Source organism: Sparus aurata, chromosome 21 (genome assembly GCF_900880675.1).
Source record: "Sparus aurata chromosome 21, fSpaAur1.1, whole genome shotgun sequence".
NCBI lineage: Eukaryota > Metazoa > Chordata > Actinopteri > Spariformes > Sparidae > Sparus > Sparus aurata.
This window is the reverse complement of record NC_044207.1, coordinates 4,802,972-4,820,758: the sequence shown is the minus strand read 5'-3', so window position 1 is coordinate 4,820,758 and position 17,787 is coordinate 4,802,972. Positions and strand designations below refer to the sequence as shown.

Genomic DNA, 17,787 nt, shown 5'->3' with positions numbered 1-17,787 from the left:
GGTTGAGCTCATTTTAACTTCTTTATATGCTGTTGGGCAGTTTACTATCTATTCTATCATATTCTAAGATCATCCTATGTTTTGTAGTGTGGCTTACTTGTGAGAACCACTGATCTGTAAAAAACAGCCTGTTTAGGATGATGCATTTTATCTTTAAAAAAGCCAACAGGGTTCTTGAAGAGTTTATTTAACTTCGGAAGTAGAATTTTCTGCACACACAACTAAAAACGTCATCCCAATTCAGTTTATGGGAATTAATTAGTTACATTCGCAACAGAGCATTTATATCTCCCCAACAGTTAAAGTGTAAATAGTTTCATTAATAGCGCATCATCAGGCTCATTGCCACTGTTATTTATTTGCTCCAATAAGTAGATACCTTTACATGCAGAAGTGTCTTGAAGATGAACTTGTGTACATGTGTTACAATGTAATATGACAGCTGATTTGGCATCCCAAAGTGGACCATATAACACTAAATTGTTTTGCTGCTGCAGAAATACACTCTGTTGTTTTTGAGTGGCCCTTATGTGACAAAGCTTTCTTAACTGTGCCCCACTGCTGGAATTAGGGGAATTTTTCATTGTGGCTTCTTTGATGACAAAGTACCCAGCCCACCACTGTCACTTGTTTCCCTCTCAGCTGGACTAATGTGAACTGCTCTTTTGTCTGCAGGTATTCGTTGGAATGGCACACAGAGTCAGACAGCTGTTTTGATATTGACACGGTTGAAGGAACCATTTCCACTAATGATTATCTGGACAGAGAGAAGGCTGTTCAGCACGATATCACTGTGGTGGCAACCAAAGTCAGTAAGTAACCAACAACAAAAACATCCTCCATCATAGAGTGCCCAGTGCATTCATCCTAAGATAAAACAATGTGTCTGTGACATCATATTTCCACATTTTTGAAGTTAGAATACTTCAAACAAAACCCCATTTCTCGCAATCTTTAAAGTTGCCATTTTTCTTTCAGAAATACAACAGCCATCACTTGTACTGATACCTCTTTAGACAGTTGCTTTCATTGTTGTAATGCAATTCCACTTGCTTACCGATGCTCAATCTCTGCGGTGTATTTATTAGAATTGGGGATGTTCCAACCATTCATCTTTATAAAAAGCCTACAAAGACAGTCACATCATAATAAAAATCATCACAAATAGCCAACAGCACAATAAACTTTAAGTAGCATTAATACACAGAACAGTCAGGACTGTATCAGAGCTGAATGTGGCAGGACTTCTGCTTACATATCAGTCTCAGGATTTTTTCAGACAAATAAATGACTGATGATTTCCTCGCTGCTGTATATTTCAAACAGGTTGCTGTATTCTCTAAAAACACTCCATTCTGATTGTTTATTGCATAACATTGGTGACATTGCCATTATTTGCCCTGGGGAGTGTATTTCTGTGAAACTGTCTAACTTACATTGGACTAATGTAAGAGCAAAATGAAGACTGGTCTATGCTCAAGAACATTCAAAAATATCTGTGAAACTGACTCAACACATACAGGTACATTTTAGGTCAGTCAACTCTTCATTCAAAAGAACTCTCTTATCATCAATAAGAACTGATTAACAACTTCTAACAAGGTAAAATCAATACCAAACAAAACAATCACAACAATGCAATTCAAGGCAATTCAATGTTGGAACAGCATTCATTTTAATGTTCTAGGAACAAGACCAACACGATGATATTAGGCCAGATGACACTCATGAGATTAAATGTAGGAAAGGATACAGATTTATCTCACTGTCAGCCAGGTCATGGTAATTTTAAGTGCTGTATCGTATGAAGTTGGACTTGTTTTTGATGTCTCACCTCTCATCCAAGTGGCTTTTTCTTTTCCATAATTAATGTGCACTACTACTTACCACCCACCTACAATGCAGTACCGAGTTCCCTCCAGCTTAATAACCATTCACACCTGGGCTCACCTAGGCCTGGCAACCCACATGAAGGTGTTTGGGTTAGCCACACGTGGCCCTAACGACTCTAAAATTTAGAGCTCACACGTGTTCTTAACGACTTTGTAAGGACACTCCCACACAGAGTTTAAAAGACTGCAAACTCCCCTCCAGTTAGGTAGAACTGAAGAAGCCTCTTAAACGAGAAGTGAAACATTTTCAAGGAACTGGAACATGTCCAGTTGCCTATGATATAGTATTAGAATTTTATCTTAATGCTTTGACACTATGTCCATGCCTCTATTTATACTAATTGGTCGACATTGCTGTTCTCCTAAGAGGGCCAATGCCACAGTATGATTCCTCTGTGAGTGTGAGAGTTAGCCGAAACAAAGTTTGGATCTAGTCTCCTGTCACAGTCTTTGGATTTTCTTAATTGTATAGTTATTATGCTTCTCTCCCCTTATTTGTGCACAAAGACAACTTTCAATCCACTGATTTGGTATGTATTGCTGTCTGATAGTCTGAGGACTTGGTGTGTCTCTCCTGTGCTTGATCTGCTTCATCATTCACAGAGAACAGCAGACCAATGAATTAAAGGTTATTTAAGGTTCAAGGTCACCTCCTATTTTTATTTTTGGGGATATTTATCTTTATCTTTCCAATTTCAATTTGTATTTCCATTTACTTTTTCTACTTGATATGTTGTCTTTACTTGCTACTTTATGCTACTGCAACATTTGACCTACTTGACACTCTGACTCTCCCCTGAAGTTAAAAATGAACAAAATTTAATGCACTTTTACCTTTAATAAATATACAAAATTCTCTGGGTTTAAACATTGTCAGAAACATTTGGGATAATGTAAGCATACCACCCAACAAAGTATAGAATCAAAGGTTGTATGGTTTACAGCAGAAGTATTAAAACTTTAATAATCATACTAGTACTAACAGGTGGAAATGCAGTCTAAAACTAATGCAGACTTGATGTTCACTGTAATTGATCACATAATTAGAGCAAATTGTGGATAGAAAAACAGTCACACCCCAAATCCATTTGCTCACTGTTCTGATGCTTTTGAGCGTCACATCACATATCTGACCTACATTAGCAGATGAAGTTTGTCCACTTTGAACAACAAGCAGTCTCACTCCATATAGTGTTGTAAAGCTTTCGATCCTATTATGTGACCTTTTATCAGCTGATGGGGCAGGGAAGAAGTGATTAGTAGTATGGGATAAAACACAAATTACCAAACAGTGTATTCACTTTAACAATCTCTGCATTCTGCAATGTGACATGTGACAGAATGAAGAAGAAGATATGAAGACAAACCACTGTTCCTGTTCTAATCTCATGGGAAATTTCAGTTGTGTCAGTGTCTCCCACAGTCCTCTATACCTTTGGTTGAAGTTCAGCTGTAATGACTGTGGGAATTGACGTGGTTGAAACTAAATTTAGCAAATTTAAGCAGGCAGTTTAACTAATCCAGACTGTGCATCCTCCAAATGATTTCCACCTGTAAGGATCTTGAGGAGGCAAGGAGGAGGCGGTAGAGTCACACATCTGCCAAGCCTCCTCATTAGATTTAACAACAACATAAATCTCTTGACTCTGTTACAGTCAGTTATAGAGTGAAACACAAGGCCTTTGTTAGCTACATGGTAGGCTGATTGGAGGAGATGATTGCCAGGTGTTTGAAACGGAAAAAAAAAACAAAACACAAAAACAGCTAGGGAGCATGGGAATATCTGATGAGTAGCTGACTCCATCTAGTGGCCAAAACTGTTGCTTCAGATGGCGTTGGCATGACAGACAGGTTTGGCTGAATAATGTTGTGATGTTCAACTATTTGTTTAATGAAGCTCAGGTGGGCCTACAAATGCCAACATTTGTACTGATTGGTAGGAGATGATTGTCCTGAACTCATCTGGCCCTCACTATAACTAACAGAAAATTAGAATGTGCACATTGAGAGAACACACTGGATGTCCATTGCCATAAGGAGGGATGACACTTTTCTTTCTCTTTCTGGATTATTATGTGAAAGACAACAACATATATTTCAACCAGGATTACACTAATGAAACAGAGATGAAAAGGGGGCAGGTGTGAGACATCATTAAAAAAATTTAAGAAAAGAACAGTGAGTCTCAGACTTCATATGGTCGTGACTAAAACTATTCCCTGACATTGACACAGACTTTTTAAGACATGATCAGAGGCTGTGCCAGTGCTCCAGAAGATTGGGATTCAAGTTCAAGTGGAAGAAACCACTGGAGCAAATGGCCACAAGACAGCTGGGACAGCTGCAGGGAAAAAACACTCAATTAAATACCTGCACATCTTCATGGATGTGGTGACATCTAAATGACTGGCAGGGGTATAAAAGTATATGAAGAATACAGAAATTAATTTGCCGACATGAAGACTTAATTTTCAGATGGCTAAATGTTAGACTTAATGTACGTCTAATAACTGGATTTTCACAAGTTGGACAAGTATGGCAATAAGGTTATCTAATAGCTGAAAATATCCTAGTTCAGTGCTTAACTTACGTATGTATTCATTTTAAATTACATAAATAATTTGATATGGGAAAACAGTAGTTCAAAGGAAAAGCACACATTTTATTTTCCCCTTTTTAGTCAGAGCCACAACTTTGAATATATAACTTTAAAGTTGCAGCCACTCTCATTCCCAGAGAGAATCTGCCACATCTCTCTTTTCACTTTTGCTTTGGAAACTAGTTTAAGGTAAGAGGGAATACAAGAATTGGTTAAATTTGGAGGTTAAAAACTTTGTTTTGGCGTATTGATGTTTTTCTTTTCGTTTTTGCAGAAAAAGCAATTTGTTAACTTGCACTTTGAAAGATATGATTAGTTCATATCTATCAGGAAAATGTAAGCCTTGAAGGGGAGGTTTTCTGTACACCTCAATGTTGAGGCTTCGGTCTTCTTTAATGTGTACTACACAGTCGAAGAACAGCAGACTGTCTCCTCTGACATCTTCCAGTGTAAACTTGGTGTTATTGTCGACAGCATTTCTATGTTCTGTGAAAGCCCTAGTCACCTACTTCCAGTACAGTGAAGGTTTCTGCAGACAGAAGCATGGCTGTGCCATGGGCCCAATAGTGGCCAACTGGTGTTAACAGTGACAAACAAGCAGAAGATAGCAGAAGTTATATACGCTAGTCTCCTCTATGAAACAATGGTACCAGTATTAACATACATCTGTGGTCCCAAGTTGACTGTTCTAACACTAACCTAACCCTAACCTTGTTCACATCTAGTATTAACATCTTCATCGTCTTGAATGACCACTTGGGTAATGCTAACACACACAGAATTAAGGAAGCATATTAACTCATTATAAAACTGTTAAAAGCTCGATAAATAAAACTTATAAGATGTTTTCTTCCAGTTCTTCCAAACTTAGACACCTTACATTAGGTCATGAATATTGAAAACAGAGGATTTAAAATGAAGTTTTTCAAGAGTTTTAAAACAAAATAATGTATAATGATGAACCTGTGTAGGCATTTTTATTGGAATTATAGACTGTCCTTGTCCTTCTCTTCACTGTCACCATCATTTCTGCTGAGGTCACACTGATAGACTGTCAGTATGTTGGATTAACACATTCGGCTGTGTCAAAGTGTAGAAATAAAATAACGTTTTACATGTCTTTATGGTGACTCTTACAGACAAACCTCTCCTGTCTACCAAAGTGTCTGTGACAGTCAACGTGCTGGATGTGAATGAGTTCCCCCCTCAGCTGACCATTCCTTCAGATACCTTCGTCTGTGAAAACTCCAGAGTCGGACAGGTAAACAGCTCTGGATCTTCTTGAAATGAGATGATGATTGTACATAAGATAGTAAGACAACAGTAAGACAACAGTGTGGGACATATACTAAACATGTTTTAATTTAATGTTTTTTTTCCACTTGATGTTGAAATCTACACTGTAAAATCTTGAGAGTTAGTTCAAATAAAATGTTTTGGGGAAACCGATTGCCTTAAACCATTTAAGTTTATTAACTCAAACAATGTAAGCATTACAAACTTCCTGAGTACAAGTAACTCAAGTATTTATAGCTGTGGTAACTTTGGTGACTTAAGGTAATAGTGTGAATCCTGTCTAATTAATGAACTCAGATGCAGCATTAATCTACACTTACTTCAAATATGTTAATATAATCTGAATAAAAAAGTGAGAGTAACTTGAATGCATCTTATTTATACAAACGATGCATTTATTGTTTCCTTCTACAGCAGCAAATTATATCATTCTGTGACAACATCAAACTGTTATGTTGTGGACACACACAGGAGGCAGGTAATAGGGGAAGCAAAGGCAAGCTTTAATAAACAAAGCTAAAGTACAAAACAAACAGAGACCGACGAAAACCAAAAATGAGCCAAAGGACAAAAGAAAAAGTAGCAACAAAAAGCTAAAACAAAGTGCAAACAAAAGTAAAATACAAATCCATGACCAAACAAGAGGAACAAAAAAACAGAAACATGCCAGGCCGTAACAAGAGGAACAGGCGGGAGCAAATATGAGAAATAAAGTAGATGCTGGAACACTGGCAGGGACTCGGGCAGGAATACGGGGAAGACGGAACAACGCAAGAGGAAGTAACGTGAAGGAAGACAGAACGAACTGACAAGGACTTGAGGGAAACAAAGGCTGTGTCCAAAATCACCCACTCATTCTCTACTCCCTAGTCAATACATAAGGAATCCAACATAGTTTACTTCATGGGAAGGTCATCAGCAGAAAGAAAGAAAAACGCACTTGTGGACATTACTCAGGCGCTGTTAATTACGTCACTACTGTCGTGCAGTTGAAACGTGAAAATGCGGAGATCAGCTCCCTCTCCGTGACATCCATGCGTTCATCCGCAGCGCAGTGCATGATGGTAAATATTGCTTGGTTAGTGACCATCGGTTATCCACTACTTTTTGCGCTGCATTGTGGGATACTTTGAGTGCACTATATAGGGTATAATAATTCCCACTAGACATTCAGACAGCACTACAAAATGGTGTAGTCACTATGTAGTGTATCAAACGGAAAAACACAGGGAGGGAAAAACACACAGAAGGAACTGAATTTTTTTTTTTTTTTATTTGAATTTTCACAGTTATCTTAACACAGAAGTGAATGCGGGATTACATGCCCTCAATTGAAAGGGGGAAAAAAAAAATTAACAAAGACATTGAGAGAGAAAAATAGATAAATAATAATAATAAAAAATAATAATAATTAAAAAGAAAGTTAAAAAAAAAATAGAATTATTACCCTGTATTTCCTATACAGCTATTATGATGTATATCACAATTACTTATGTATTTCAGTGTCCTTTACACATATTCAACTTCTTGATTGGTGGCTTTCAAGAAATTCAATGAATTGTCCCCAAAGTTTAAAAAAGCTCTGAATTTTTCCCTTGGTGGCGTATGTCAATTTCTCCATGGCTAGGGTATTGGAAAGGCTTCTTAACCAATATTCAACTGTGGGAGGCTCAGGGCTCTTCCAAGAAATTGCTATACAGTGTTTAGCCTGAAGGGAGCACAGAATGATAATCTTTTTATTTGCCTCTGACATTCCTTCTCACTTGGGACTAGTCCTAGAATAAAAAACCGGGGGCAAGCAGGTAATTTGACGGATATAATATCAGACAGAAGGAACTGAAAAGCAAGAAGTGAAACATGAGGGCTTGATATGAAAAAAGAAAAAAAAACTGAAAACACAAGAACAACAAGAAACTGAATCATAACAACACTCTGTTGTGGCTACTCAATTCATTTGAGGAAATCAATTTTGTACCAAGTTGTATTAACAAAATACAAAACACCAACATCTGACACAACTTAAATGCTTTATTTAGTTGAATTCTCAACTCCCCACTGAAAACACAACAGTTTTAGTTTTCTAAAAAAACAAAAAACAAAACAAAACAAACAACTTTAACCTCACATTACCATCAGTATCCCTCTGAATATATTTCTGATATAAGTCAGTCAAATTAAAATAGAATATCGTGTGCATTCAAGGAACACAAATTTGTCTATGACGCACATTATAATTTTCCATCCATTTTATTGTCCAGCATCCTTTGTATATATTTTGGACACTAAAGTGTAAGATCTTTGGTATCTATCATCAAATAGGATTAAGACCCTCCTTATCATGTCCTTATAATATCACTCAAAAGGGAGAACAACTAAAGTTTATATAGTCATCACATTGCCTCCTCCCCATTTGTTCCCCCTATCTTGCAAGCAGCAGTCTAAGCAGGTTCTTGTGCCAATATCCAGTGATGGTGAGATGTTTTCCATATATTGAGTTCCACAAGTGGTCATCTGAGTGGGTCCCTGGAAAATTTGGTTGGTTTCCAATGAAATTTGTGATTTCTGAAAACATGTTAACAGTGTTAAATGGTTTTTAATGATGGTAATTTATTTGGTGAAAATGTATCTGAAAATTAAACAAATTAAAAATTGATAAAATCCCAAGCCTGAAAACAAAACAAAACATCCATGGCAGCCAGTCGGAGCACATTCCAAAAAACAAAATAAAACATAGCAGCTTACAAAAGTGCTCAGGGATAACATCTCAACAAGGAATTATAGATAGAAAACTGACAACTGACTGACTCAACTGACAGTATGCAATAGCTTTTAACAGATGAGAGAAGCTGCAATTCAAGGGCACCAAATCCCAATCTCCTCTAGGGCCCCAAAATGTGTAGCCCCAGCCTTGTCGGAGCGACGAAAAGAGACACTCCATTTCATCTGGGATTTTATTACTGAACTGTGTGAAAATTGTATGCTTTCATATCACAGATGACAAGGAAAGGTCTTATAACATGAATCTGAAGCTGCAGGTAAAACATACTGATATAGGCTGATAACATTTCTGGTCTAGATGTTTAAGTATGGTGCTGAACTGAAAAAAAGATGAATTGTTGTCTATTTATTGAGCACCCAAACCAGATTCAAATGTTAAAATCCTTAATTGGGTAGGGCTACAGCCCCATCACATAATCCCGATACACACAGAACATTTAACTTTCCCAAAATCTTCAACTATTCATTCAGTTTCATGTTATAAATAAGACACACTCTTATATCCAACTTACTCACAAACACAACTAACTGGCGCATTGTGATGACATTCAAACACATGAATCATAGTGGGATATAGACATTAACATTACATCTACTGTGGAGTGTCTACTGTGGAGTGTGATCAATAGTGTTCATAGAAAGGTCCAGAAAGGTCTTTAGCATCCCTCAGGTTACCAAGAAAAATGGTCAGGGACGGATGCTCAGTGTTGTGCTCCTCCTTTACTGGAATGAAACAATTAGCTGTGACAGTTAACTTGCTTGAAACTTTGTAGGCAAACATTTGCTTGATTAGTTGATTCATAGATTTCAGTGAAATCATTTTCTCTATGATCTCTTAGCTCATAGGTCCCCAAATTCTGTATGCACCAGTTCTCAATCAATCAATCAATCAATCAATCAATCAATCAATCTTTATTTGTATAGCCTTTTAACAGTCAGAAATATTGAGCAGGGCGGGCTGCCATTTGCCTCGACTGGTTTGGTTTTCATAGCCTTTCGGTAGAAAGATGTTATTTCTGATAAGTAATTTAAATCTCTTGTACTCATGAAAGGCCGGTTTGTGGCCACTACAAACAAACGTTCCGGCCACAAAGAAGTGCCAATGAACAAGTTTGGCAGCGACTGCCCAGAAACCTTTTTGTTTCAAAGCTTTTTTTCTGAACCATTAAAGCATTATTTGCAAGCAATAGTAATTTTTCCACAGTTCAGTAATGTTAGCTAATTTCAGCATTCACACCTATATAATTAGAATAGTCTAGAAAACAGCATACAGAACAGTCGTTAATAATGTTACCTCACTTGGAAGACAAACAAATGTGTTGTCGCTTTGTCTTGATTCAGAAAGGAAATTATTTCAACAACAAACATGGTATAGTAGTGCGTGGCATCCTCCTGAGCTTCTCTGGTAATGTTACTCCAGAGTGCAAATTGCTCATTAATGCACAAACAAAAAAAGTTTGTGCATTGGCAATGAGGTGAACTAGCAGGTTCACCGTTCACCATTTTGGCCATAATTCTGCAACTTTGCCTAAAGTTGCCTAAATGTAAAGTTAATGAAGGTTTTGGTGAACTGAACTAGTTTTATTTTCGATAAACCCCTTTTCCTCAATACATTGTTTGGTCTAAAAAAACCATCTTAAAAGAGTGAAAAGAAAATGTCCATCATAGTTTCATTTTCCATAGATCAACTAATGTAATTGCTATTGCTTTAATTTAGTTTTAAACAATGCTTGATTAAATCTTTAGACTTTGAGGGTTGTGTAAGAATTATGCTGACGCACACTGGACGAATATGGTGTTTGATGAACTGAAAAGACAAGAAAACATTTCGTAAGACAACAACACGTGGTATGTTAAGCAGGTTCTCTGTTTGTTTGCTCCATGACCAGGTGATCCAGACGGTCAGCGCTGTGGACAAAGACCTTCCTCCTGTTGGACAGAGGTTCTTCTTTAAGTCCCCAAAAGAGCTTCGAAATAGAAACTTCACTGTTCGAGATTTTGGAAGTAAGTAAGAGGAAGGATTAAAAGGGAACAAGATAGTTAGAAATATTTGATTGTATTGTGACTTCTTTAATGCCTGAATAGGTCATTTGCCCGTGACTCCCAAAAACTACATGGCACTAGCAGTGTACCAGTGACCGGCGTACGGGACCTTTATTTAACACTTGTAGATTTGTTAGGTTTAGGCAAGGAAACTACTTGGTTAGTTTAAAGTAAAGCTTTGTGGTTTGCGATAAAATAACTAATCTAACTGCAGTTGCAAGCATTATCTTCATTGCTCGTTTTATTGTTCACTGCTGGACAGTTCCACTAAATACTGCACATGCAGTACTGCTCAAGTGCAAGGAAGAGCAGAAAAGAATGGGACTAAGTAAATTAAGCATGTCATAAAACATATGAACCAGAGAGAAATGATGCTTAGTGCTGCTTTTTATGGTTTCATCTTACTTAAAGAGTTTCTGTTGTTGAAACGAAAACAAAACAAAATTGCTGCTGTTCAACACACATTCATTATCTTTCCTGATGAATGAACACTGAGGGCTCTATCTTGCACTCAGCGCAACTGACTTTGTACACTGGCGCTTGTATAATTCCTATTTTGCATTCGGCGCACATTGGAATTTTCCCTCCGCAGACGCACGTCCTTAAATTAGGGAATGACTTTGCGCTCCGGGGGCGGTTCAGCGAAAAGAGGAGGCGTGTTCCGGCGCAAACGTTCACTGGTGCTATTTTGCTGTTTCAGAAAACACTTGCGCCACAGACCAGGAAAAACCTAGTCTAAAGTCAGTGGCGCTTATTCAGATGCTATTTTAAGGGCGCATGCTTGGCCATAATGTAGCGTGTGCTTAACGTGCATACACTTTGCTTCTCTCATCTACATGGAAGCAGCTCCCGTTTTTGCAACCCATACACAAAAAAGTTGAAAAGATTTAAACAGAAGAACTAATTCTTTTTCCCTCTGATATGCGACGCGCCCGCCGTAGCCGTGAGGGTCCGGGAGTGGCAATGCGTGATGTGCTCCTAGTGGAGCGGGTGGACGGAGATGGAGTTGGGGGAGGAGGAGGAAGGGGCACAACAGGAGCAGGTGGTGCGTTTGGAGACGTGAGGCGATGCGCCTGAGCGGCCGCAGCAACATCGCCACCCGGTCAAGACGGGCATTAATACCTTGCCGCATCCCGGACAGTGCGGTCCGGTCTGACAATGCTGCCACGGCGTGTAGTGGGTCCGGATCCTCTGCACCTTGGTGTTTGCGCTGCTCCCTCATCAGCTGGCCGTTGCGCACTGCTCGGCCCGTGCGCACTGCTCCCGAGGCCAGGTGCGATGTCCTGGGGATGCAAGCCTTAGAAACAATTGTGGCAATTTCCTCCCACGCCCGTTTAACCAAAGCTAATTTGGATGGATTTCTCTTATCCCCATACAAGGCCACTTCTCGGTCTTTTACAGCCCTGACGAGAACGTCGGTCTCCTCGGCTGTGAACCGCTCCTGGCGTGCGCCTGGCAAATTCGCCATTATAATAGCAATGCGCCATGGAACAAGCACGCCTGCTTTTAAAGGGAATGTGAGATGACGCTCTGATTGGTTTATTGCACGTTACGCCCAAACCACACCTATGAATAATGTAGCTACTTCAGACCAACCCATTTTAGATTTGCGTCGGGCGCAAGAGTCATTTATCCCGCCGGCATAATAGCAACAGCGCCTGAGATCTGCCCACAAGGCTACTTGCGCTTTGCGTTTGATACTTGCGTTTCAGATCGTTAAGATAGGGCCCTGAGTCTGCCTCTGTTGTCTCTGAATGTTGCTGTGGGATGTTCAGCTTGTACAAATCTTCTCCTGACATTTCTTGTTTTCCCCCTGCAACACTTCACCTACAAGCATTGTTACATTTTTGTATGTTTGAACCAATACAGTCAGCATCACATCTGATAGAGTCAGACACACAGGCCTACAGCCACCAAGGGCAACTGGAGTGTGTGTGTGTGTGTGTGTGTGTGTGTGTGACAGGAACAAGGTGCCTTAATGGTGTCTACCTTGTCAGGCTACATTTCCGTCCACTGCAGTAGAATTAATCTTTTCTGACACACCCACACACACACACACACACACACACACCCACGCACACACACGCGTGTCTACATCTGTTTGGATGATAGAAACATTTTGAATCCTGTGCTCTCTACTGTATAGACGCTGCACATCCTCTTTTTAAGTATAATATAAAAGGTATTACACTTCTTTGTGTAATATTTCTTTGTGTTATTAATTGTTTTGTGCTGAATGATTGCTGCTACGATAGAAGCAAAATAGTGTGAAAAACTGTAACTGTATGTTGTGAAACTACTAGAGTGGAATAGTTAAAGGCAAGAAAGCTGCCAAGCCAGTGACACAGTTTGAGACTTTGTGATTTTTTAAGTGTGACACCACTGGATATTTTAGACAGGTGTAGTTGCAATTTCTCGATGTCTGTCGGTTTGTTGCAACCAAAACTGGATATTTTTGATGAGACATTGGTTATTTCCAGTCGTGTTTGTGTTCACCGAAACAAGCATCTTTTAACAGCATGATGTTTTCCTAACCCTTACACAGTAGTTTTTGTGCCTAACCCTAATAAGACCATAAGTGCAGCATTGTCACAACATAAAATTGAAAACTGATTCTCACGAAATGTAAACTAAATGTAAAATAAAGACAAGTAAAGTTACAATTACATGGTTTGCATAAATGTACATGTAAATGTAAATGTCTTCCATTATGCTGATATCTTTAGGTTGGATGAGTATGAAACAGTTGAGCTGTGCTTGAGGAAGAGAACCTTTTTTGTAGCAAATTCTCTTTGTCAAGCGAGAGAAGTCATAAACATTTTTTAAACCTGAACTGTGAAATTATTTGTAATTTTGTAATGAAATAGAATGTTGTTTGACTCCTGCAACTGTGCTTTTAGTGTCCTGTAAATCCATGATGGTCTGACACTATGTCTGCATGACACGAAAATAGAAATCAACCATCAATCATCATCATCGATCATCATCATCATCATCATCATCATCATCATAATCATCATCATACACTGCCAACATGTATTCTTGTGACTGGGTTGATGTCATCTCAGTTTACTGACTAGTCTCCTAATTCAGTGCTGATTGAGTGAATACATTTTTTAATTCATTTTACCTTCCAACCTAACACCCGGGAGGGACGAGGGAAAAGAGTGAGAACAATAAATGCGGCAATGATTCTAAGGACTATACTTAATTTCACGGAGCCCCCAAAGGGACATGGGGAGAAAAAGATGTACCTTATGTTTTTTCTTCACATGCCCTGAATATACACGACAATCAGTGGTACCCCTTAGCCAGGGATATCGTTTGAAAATGGAAGTTTGAGAAGTGAACACTATCTATTCATTGGTGTGTTATTATGGTGAACTCAGCCTGCATCATAATTAGGACTCACAATGAGGATATGGAGTGTCTCAATTCTGTGAGAGCTGTCTATGACTTTCATAAATCATAAGAACCATATTCGCAGGTGGTGAGGATGGTCTAGATGAACTGACTGGAGAATGCAGAGTGTGTGTGTGGAGACTGCACCGTCTCCAGAGCGCAGTGTGCGCCTGACATTTTTTGTTAAGACGTTTTCATCAACATTCAAACCAGCAGTGTTATCTGTGTACTTGCACTACCGTATTTGAGTTTGTCTGGGACACTGATGTAATATCATCCTCTGTTGGTTTCCAGACAACACAGCTGGCATTGTGACTCGACGCTCGGGCTTTCAGCAGCGAGTGCAGGATGTTTATGTACTTCCGGTTGTGGTTGAAGACAGTGGTTACCCTGCCCAGAGCAGCACAACCACCCTCACTATACGAGTGTGTTCCTGCGAGGCTGGAGGCTCACTACTCACCTGCTCAGCTGAGGCCATCTTCCTGCCTGTGGGCCTTAGCACTGGAGCTCTGATGGCTATTCTGCTTTGTGTCATCCTGCTGATTGGTAAGTCTATCTTTCACTTATCACCTTCATTCTTCTGTAACAACAACAAGTGATTGAAAAAAACACCAAAACGCTGTTAATAAGACTAAAACCAGCACATCATACTATACAGATGACAATTTTCAGCTGGAACAGGTTATGCTGTAAAATTCTGTAACCAATCTTTTGGCTCTGAATGCTGGCTGTCATGAACCTAAAACCAAACGCTGCAGATAATGCTTCAAGTGGTCATATTTACCCTTTAAAACTTTCACTGCATACATTTGACCTAAAACATCATCAGATTTTCACACAAGTCCTAAAAGTTGATGAAGATAACTCAATTAAACAAATGAGACGTATTGAATACATTGAGGAAAATGATCCAATAGTGGACGCCCTGTTCTATTTCTCACATTGGCTAATATTAGTGTTCATGAGTCCACCATCAGGAGAATGGTGTGCATGGCAGGGTTGCAAGGAGAAAGCCACTGCTCTTCAAAAAAAACATTGCTGCCCATCTGCAGTTTGTTAAAGATCACCTGGACAAGCGTTGGGGGCTTTGGAAAAATGTTTTGTGGACGGATGAGACCAAAATAGAACTTTTTGGTTTAAATGAGAAGTGTTATGTTTAGAGAAAGGAAAACACTGCATTCCAGCATAAGAACCTTATCAAATCTGTCTGTTTTGGCCTGTTTTGCTGCATCAGGGCCAGGGCGGCTTGCCATCATGGATGGAACAATGAATTCTGAATTATACCAGCAAATTCTAAAGGAAAATGTCAGGAGATCTGTCTGTGCATGTGGGTCATGCAGAAAGACAACGACCCTAAGCACACAAGTGGTTCTACTGAAGAATGGTTAAAGAAGAACAAAGTTAATGTTTTGGAATGGCCTAGTCAAAGTCCTGACCTTAATCCAAGAGAAATGTTCATGTGAGGAAACTGACCCACATCCTGGTGTTGAAGCTTTTCTGTACGGAGGAATGGGCTAAAATGTATCCAAGCCGATGTGCAGGACTAATCAACAGTTACCGGAAATGTTTAGTTGTAGTTATAACTGCACAAGGGGGACACACCTGGTACTGAAAGTAAAGGTTCACATACTTTTGACACTCACAGATATGTAATATTGGATCATTTTTCTCAATAAATAAATGACAAAATATAATATTATACTCTAATTTCTTTGATTGGGTTCTCTTTATCTACCTTTAGTACTTGCGTGAAAATCTGATGTTGTTTCAGGTCATATTTATGCAGAAATTTCCAAGGGTTCACAAACTTTCAAGCACCACTGTACACCAAACCCCCTTGAAAAAGCACTTCTACTCAACTATATGAATGGCTGTAAGTTTCATGTGACACAATAGCCAAACGCTATGATTATTGTGACCGATGTTAGCAAGCTTTCTTTCTTCTAAGGGGTTAACTTCTGCATGCTTGCTGACACATCACTGAGGGCAGTGGCCTAGCTGCTGAGGCATGCTAGGAGGGAGTCTGTCTATGAGCTGGTCAGTGCTCGTAAAAACCCCAAAATACCTATGAAAATAACAACATATTAATTCAATTGAATCATGTATTATAGTTTATTCATAGCTTTTGTGTAAAATAGTTTTCCAAAAACATATACTTTACTGGCCATTGACTTTTTACAACAAGATTATTGACATTTTAATTATGTTAATTCAGGAGAGTTTTATCTGTCCTCTCAAGTTTATACCTTAAACTGCTTAAATATATTCCTGCTGGTTCATGTTAAAGTTTTTAAAGGTTTCTAGTCCATGGCGGTATATGATGAAGAGAGGTATTTTACAAGTGGATCAAACCATGTGCTGTAACACTAGAGGGCACCAGCAATCTGCAAAAAGCCTCTAATTATCACATGGCGATGTTGAAGTACACCCAGAGAGGCTGAGTCCTCCATTATCTAATTTCTGCCTTTTGCAGAGAAATATAGTTACATAACCACCTGTCCAAGCATAGTGAAAACACGCGGAGCCACATGTACAGGGCTCTCATTGTGCATCTCATTGTGTGTGTGTGTGTTTGTGTGCCTGTGCATACACATGTCATATGTGTTTTACATTTCAGACAGCAGAAATGAAATTAAAGCAGTGTAAAAACAGTTATTTATTCTGCCCTTGCAACTGATTCACCACATGCATGTAGGTCTGTCTGTGAGTGTGTTTGTATGTGCGTGCATGTGTGTGTTTTTTTGTGTACTGAGAAGAATCACTGCCTCCTGAGGGCATTGTGCTTTCTTTATTGGTGTCTGAAGAGAGCGAGGCTAACAGAAAGAGGACATAAAGAAGGAGGATGGAGGATGGGCTAATAGCTGCTAACACATAACATCCACCTTTTCTCATTCCTGATGGAGAGAATCACTTCCTCATATATCAGAATGGCAACAGAGCACTTTACTGTAGAAGGGGGGGGGGGGGGGGGGGGGGGGGGGGCTTGAAGTAATGGCTAAAGGAATCCTGGCATAGGGTTAATGTCTGAAGTATTAGTTTCTTAACATTTATTGAATGGCATGACTAAATTGACCATATTTTGAAAAAGAAGGCTGACTGGAAAAGATACAACTGACACTGCTGCTAAACAACACAGTAATCTGAAATAGTTTCCAAAGCTTGTGTCTTCCTGAGAACTTGTTTTTTGGTTTGGCATTTTCCATTGTTTGATTAGCTTCCTGTGAGCTTGTGTTACCTTAAAGGAGAACTTCGGTCGATTTAAACATGCAGCTTCATTGCTCAAGCTACCCTTGACTTGCCAGTACCGAAGACGTGAATAAATCTGGTCCAGCCATTACAGAGCTCCGTGAACGGAGATGTAGCATTGAACGCTAACAGCATGGGGTCAGAACTTTACACTGTGTTTTAAGCGTCTTAACATGCTCCACATCTCACACCAAAAGTTATGCAACATCAGCAGACACCTGAGCACACAGCACTGTAGCGTGTATGACTCAAACTGAATAAAAAAGTAGTTAAAACAGTGTGTTTGTGCAAGCAGCTACTTACCTGTTTGTTGACATGCGTGTGTTCCGGTAGCTAGACCAAACTAGCATATCCACCGAGTGTGCACTTAACAGGCTTAACAGGCTATTGTAAGGCTCATGGCTCATGACAGGCTGTAACATGGACATGTACATTATGAATATAAACACGAAAATGCTGGATTACGTTTCCGTCTCTGCCAGTGAGGGAGTAAGTGCACGCTCGACAGATTGACTAGTTTGGTCTAGCTAC

The 17,787-nt window shown here is 39.2% G+C and overlaps 1 protein-coding gene across 2 annotated transcripts in view; it reads left to right on the top strand.

Moving 5' to 3' along the window:
• The window catches only part of LOC115572077 (cadherin-12-like), a 129,995-nt gene that overhangs the window by 88,863 nt on the left and 23,345 nt on the right, over positions 1 to 17,787 (top strand). For both annotated transcript variants that reach the window (XM_030401875.1, XM_030401874.1), the window contains 4 exons: positions 676 to 812; positions 5,631 to 5,752; positions 10,455 to 10,569; positions 14,305 to 14,556. In XM_030401875.1, coding sequence (XP_030257735.1) covers positions 676 to 812; positions 5,631 to 5,752; positions 10,455 to 10,569; positions 14,305 to 14,556 — 626 coding nt within the window. The remainder of the gene's footprint in view (positions 1 to 675; positions 813 to 5,630; positions 5,753 to 10,454; positions 10,570 to 14,304; positions 14,557 to 17,787) is intronic.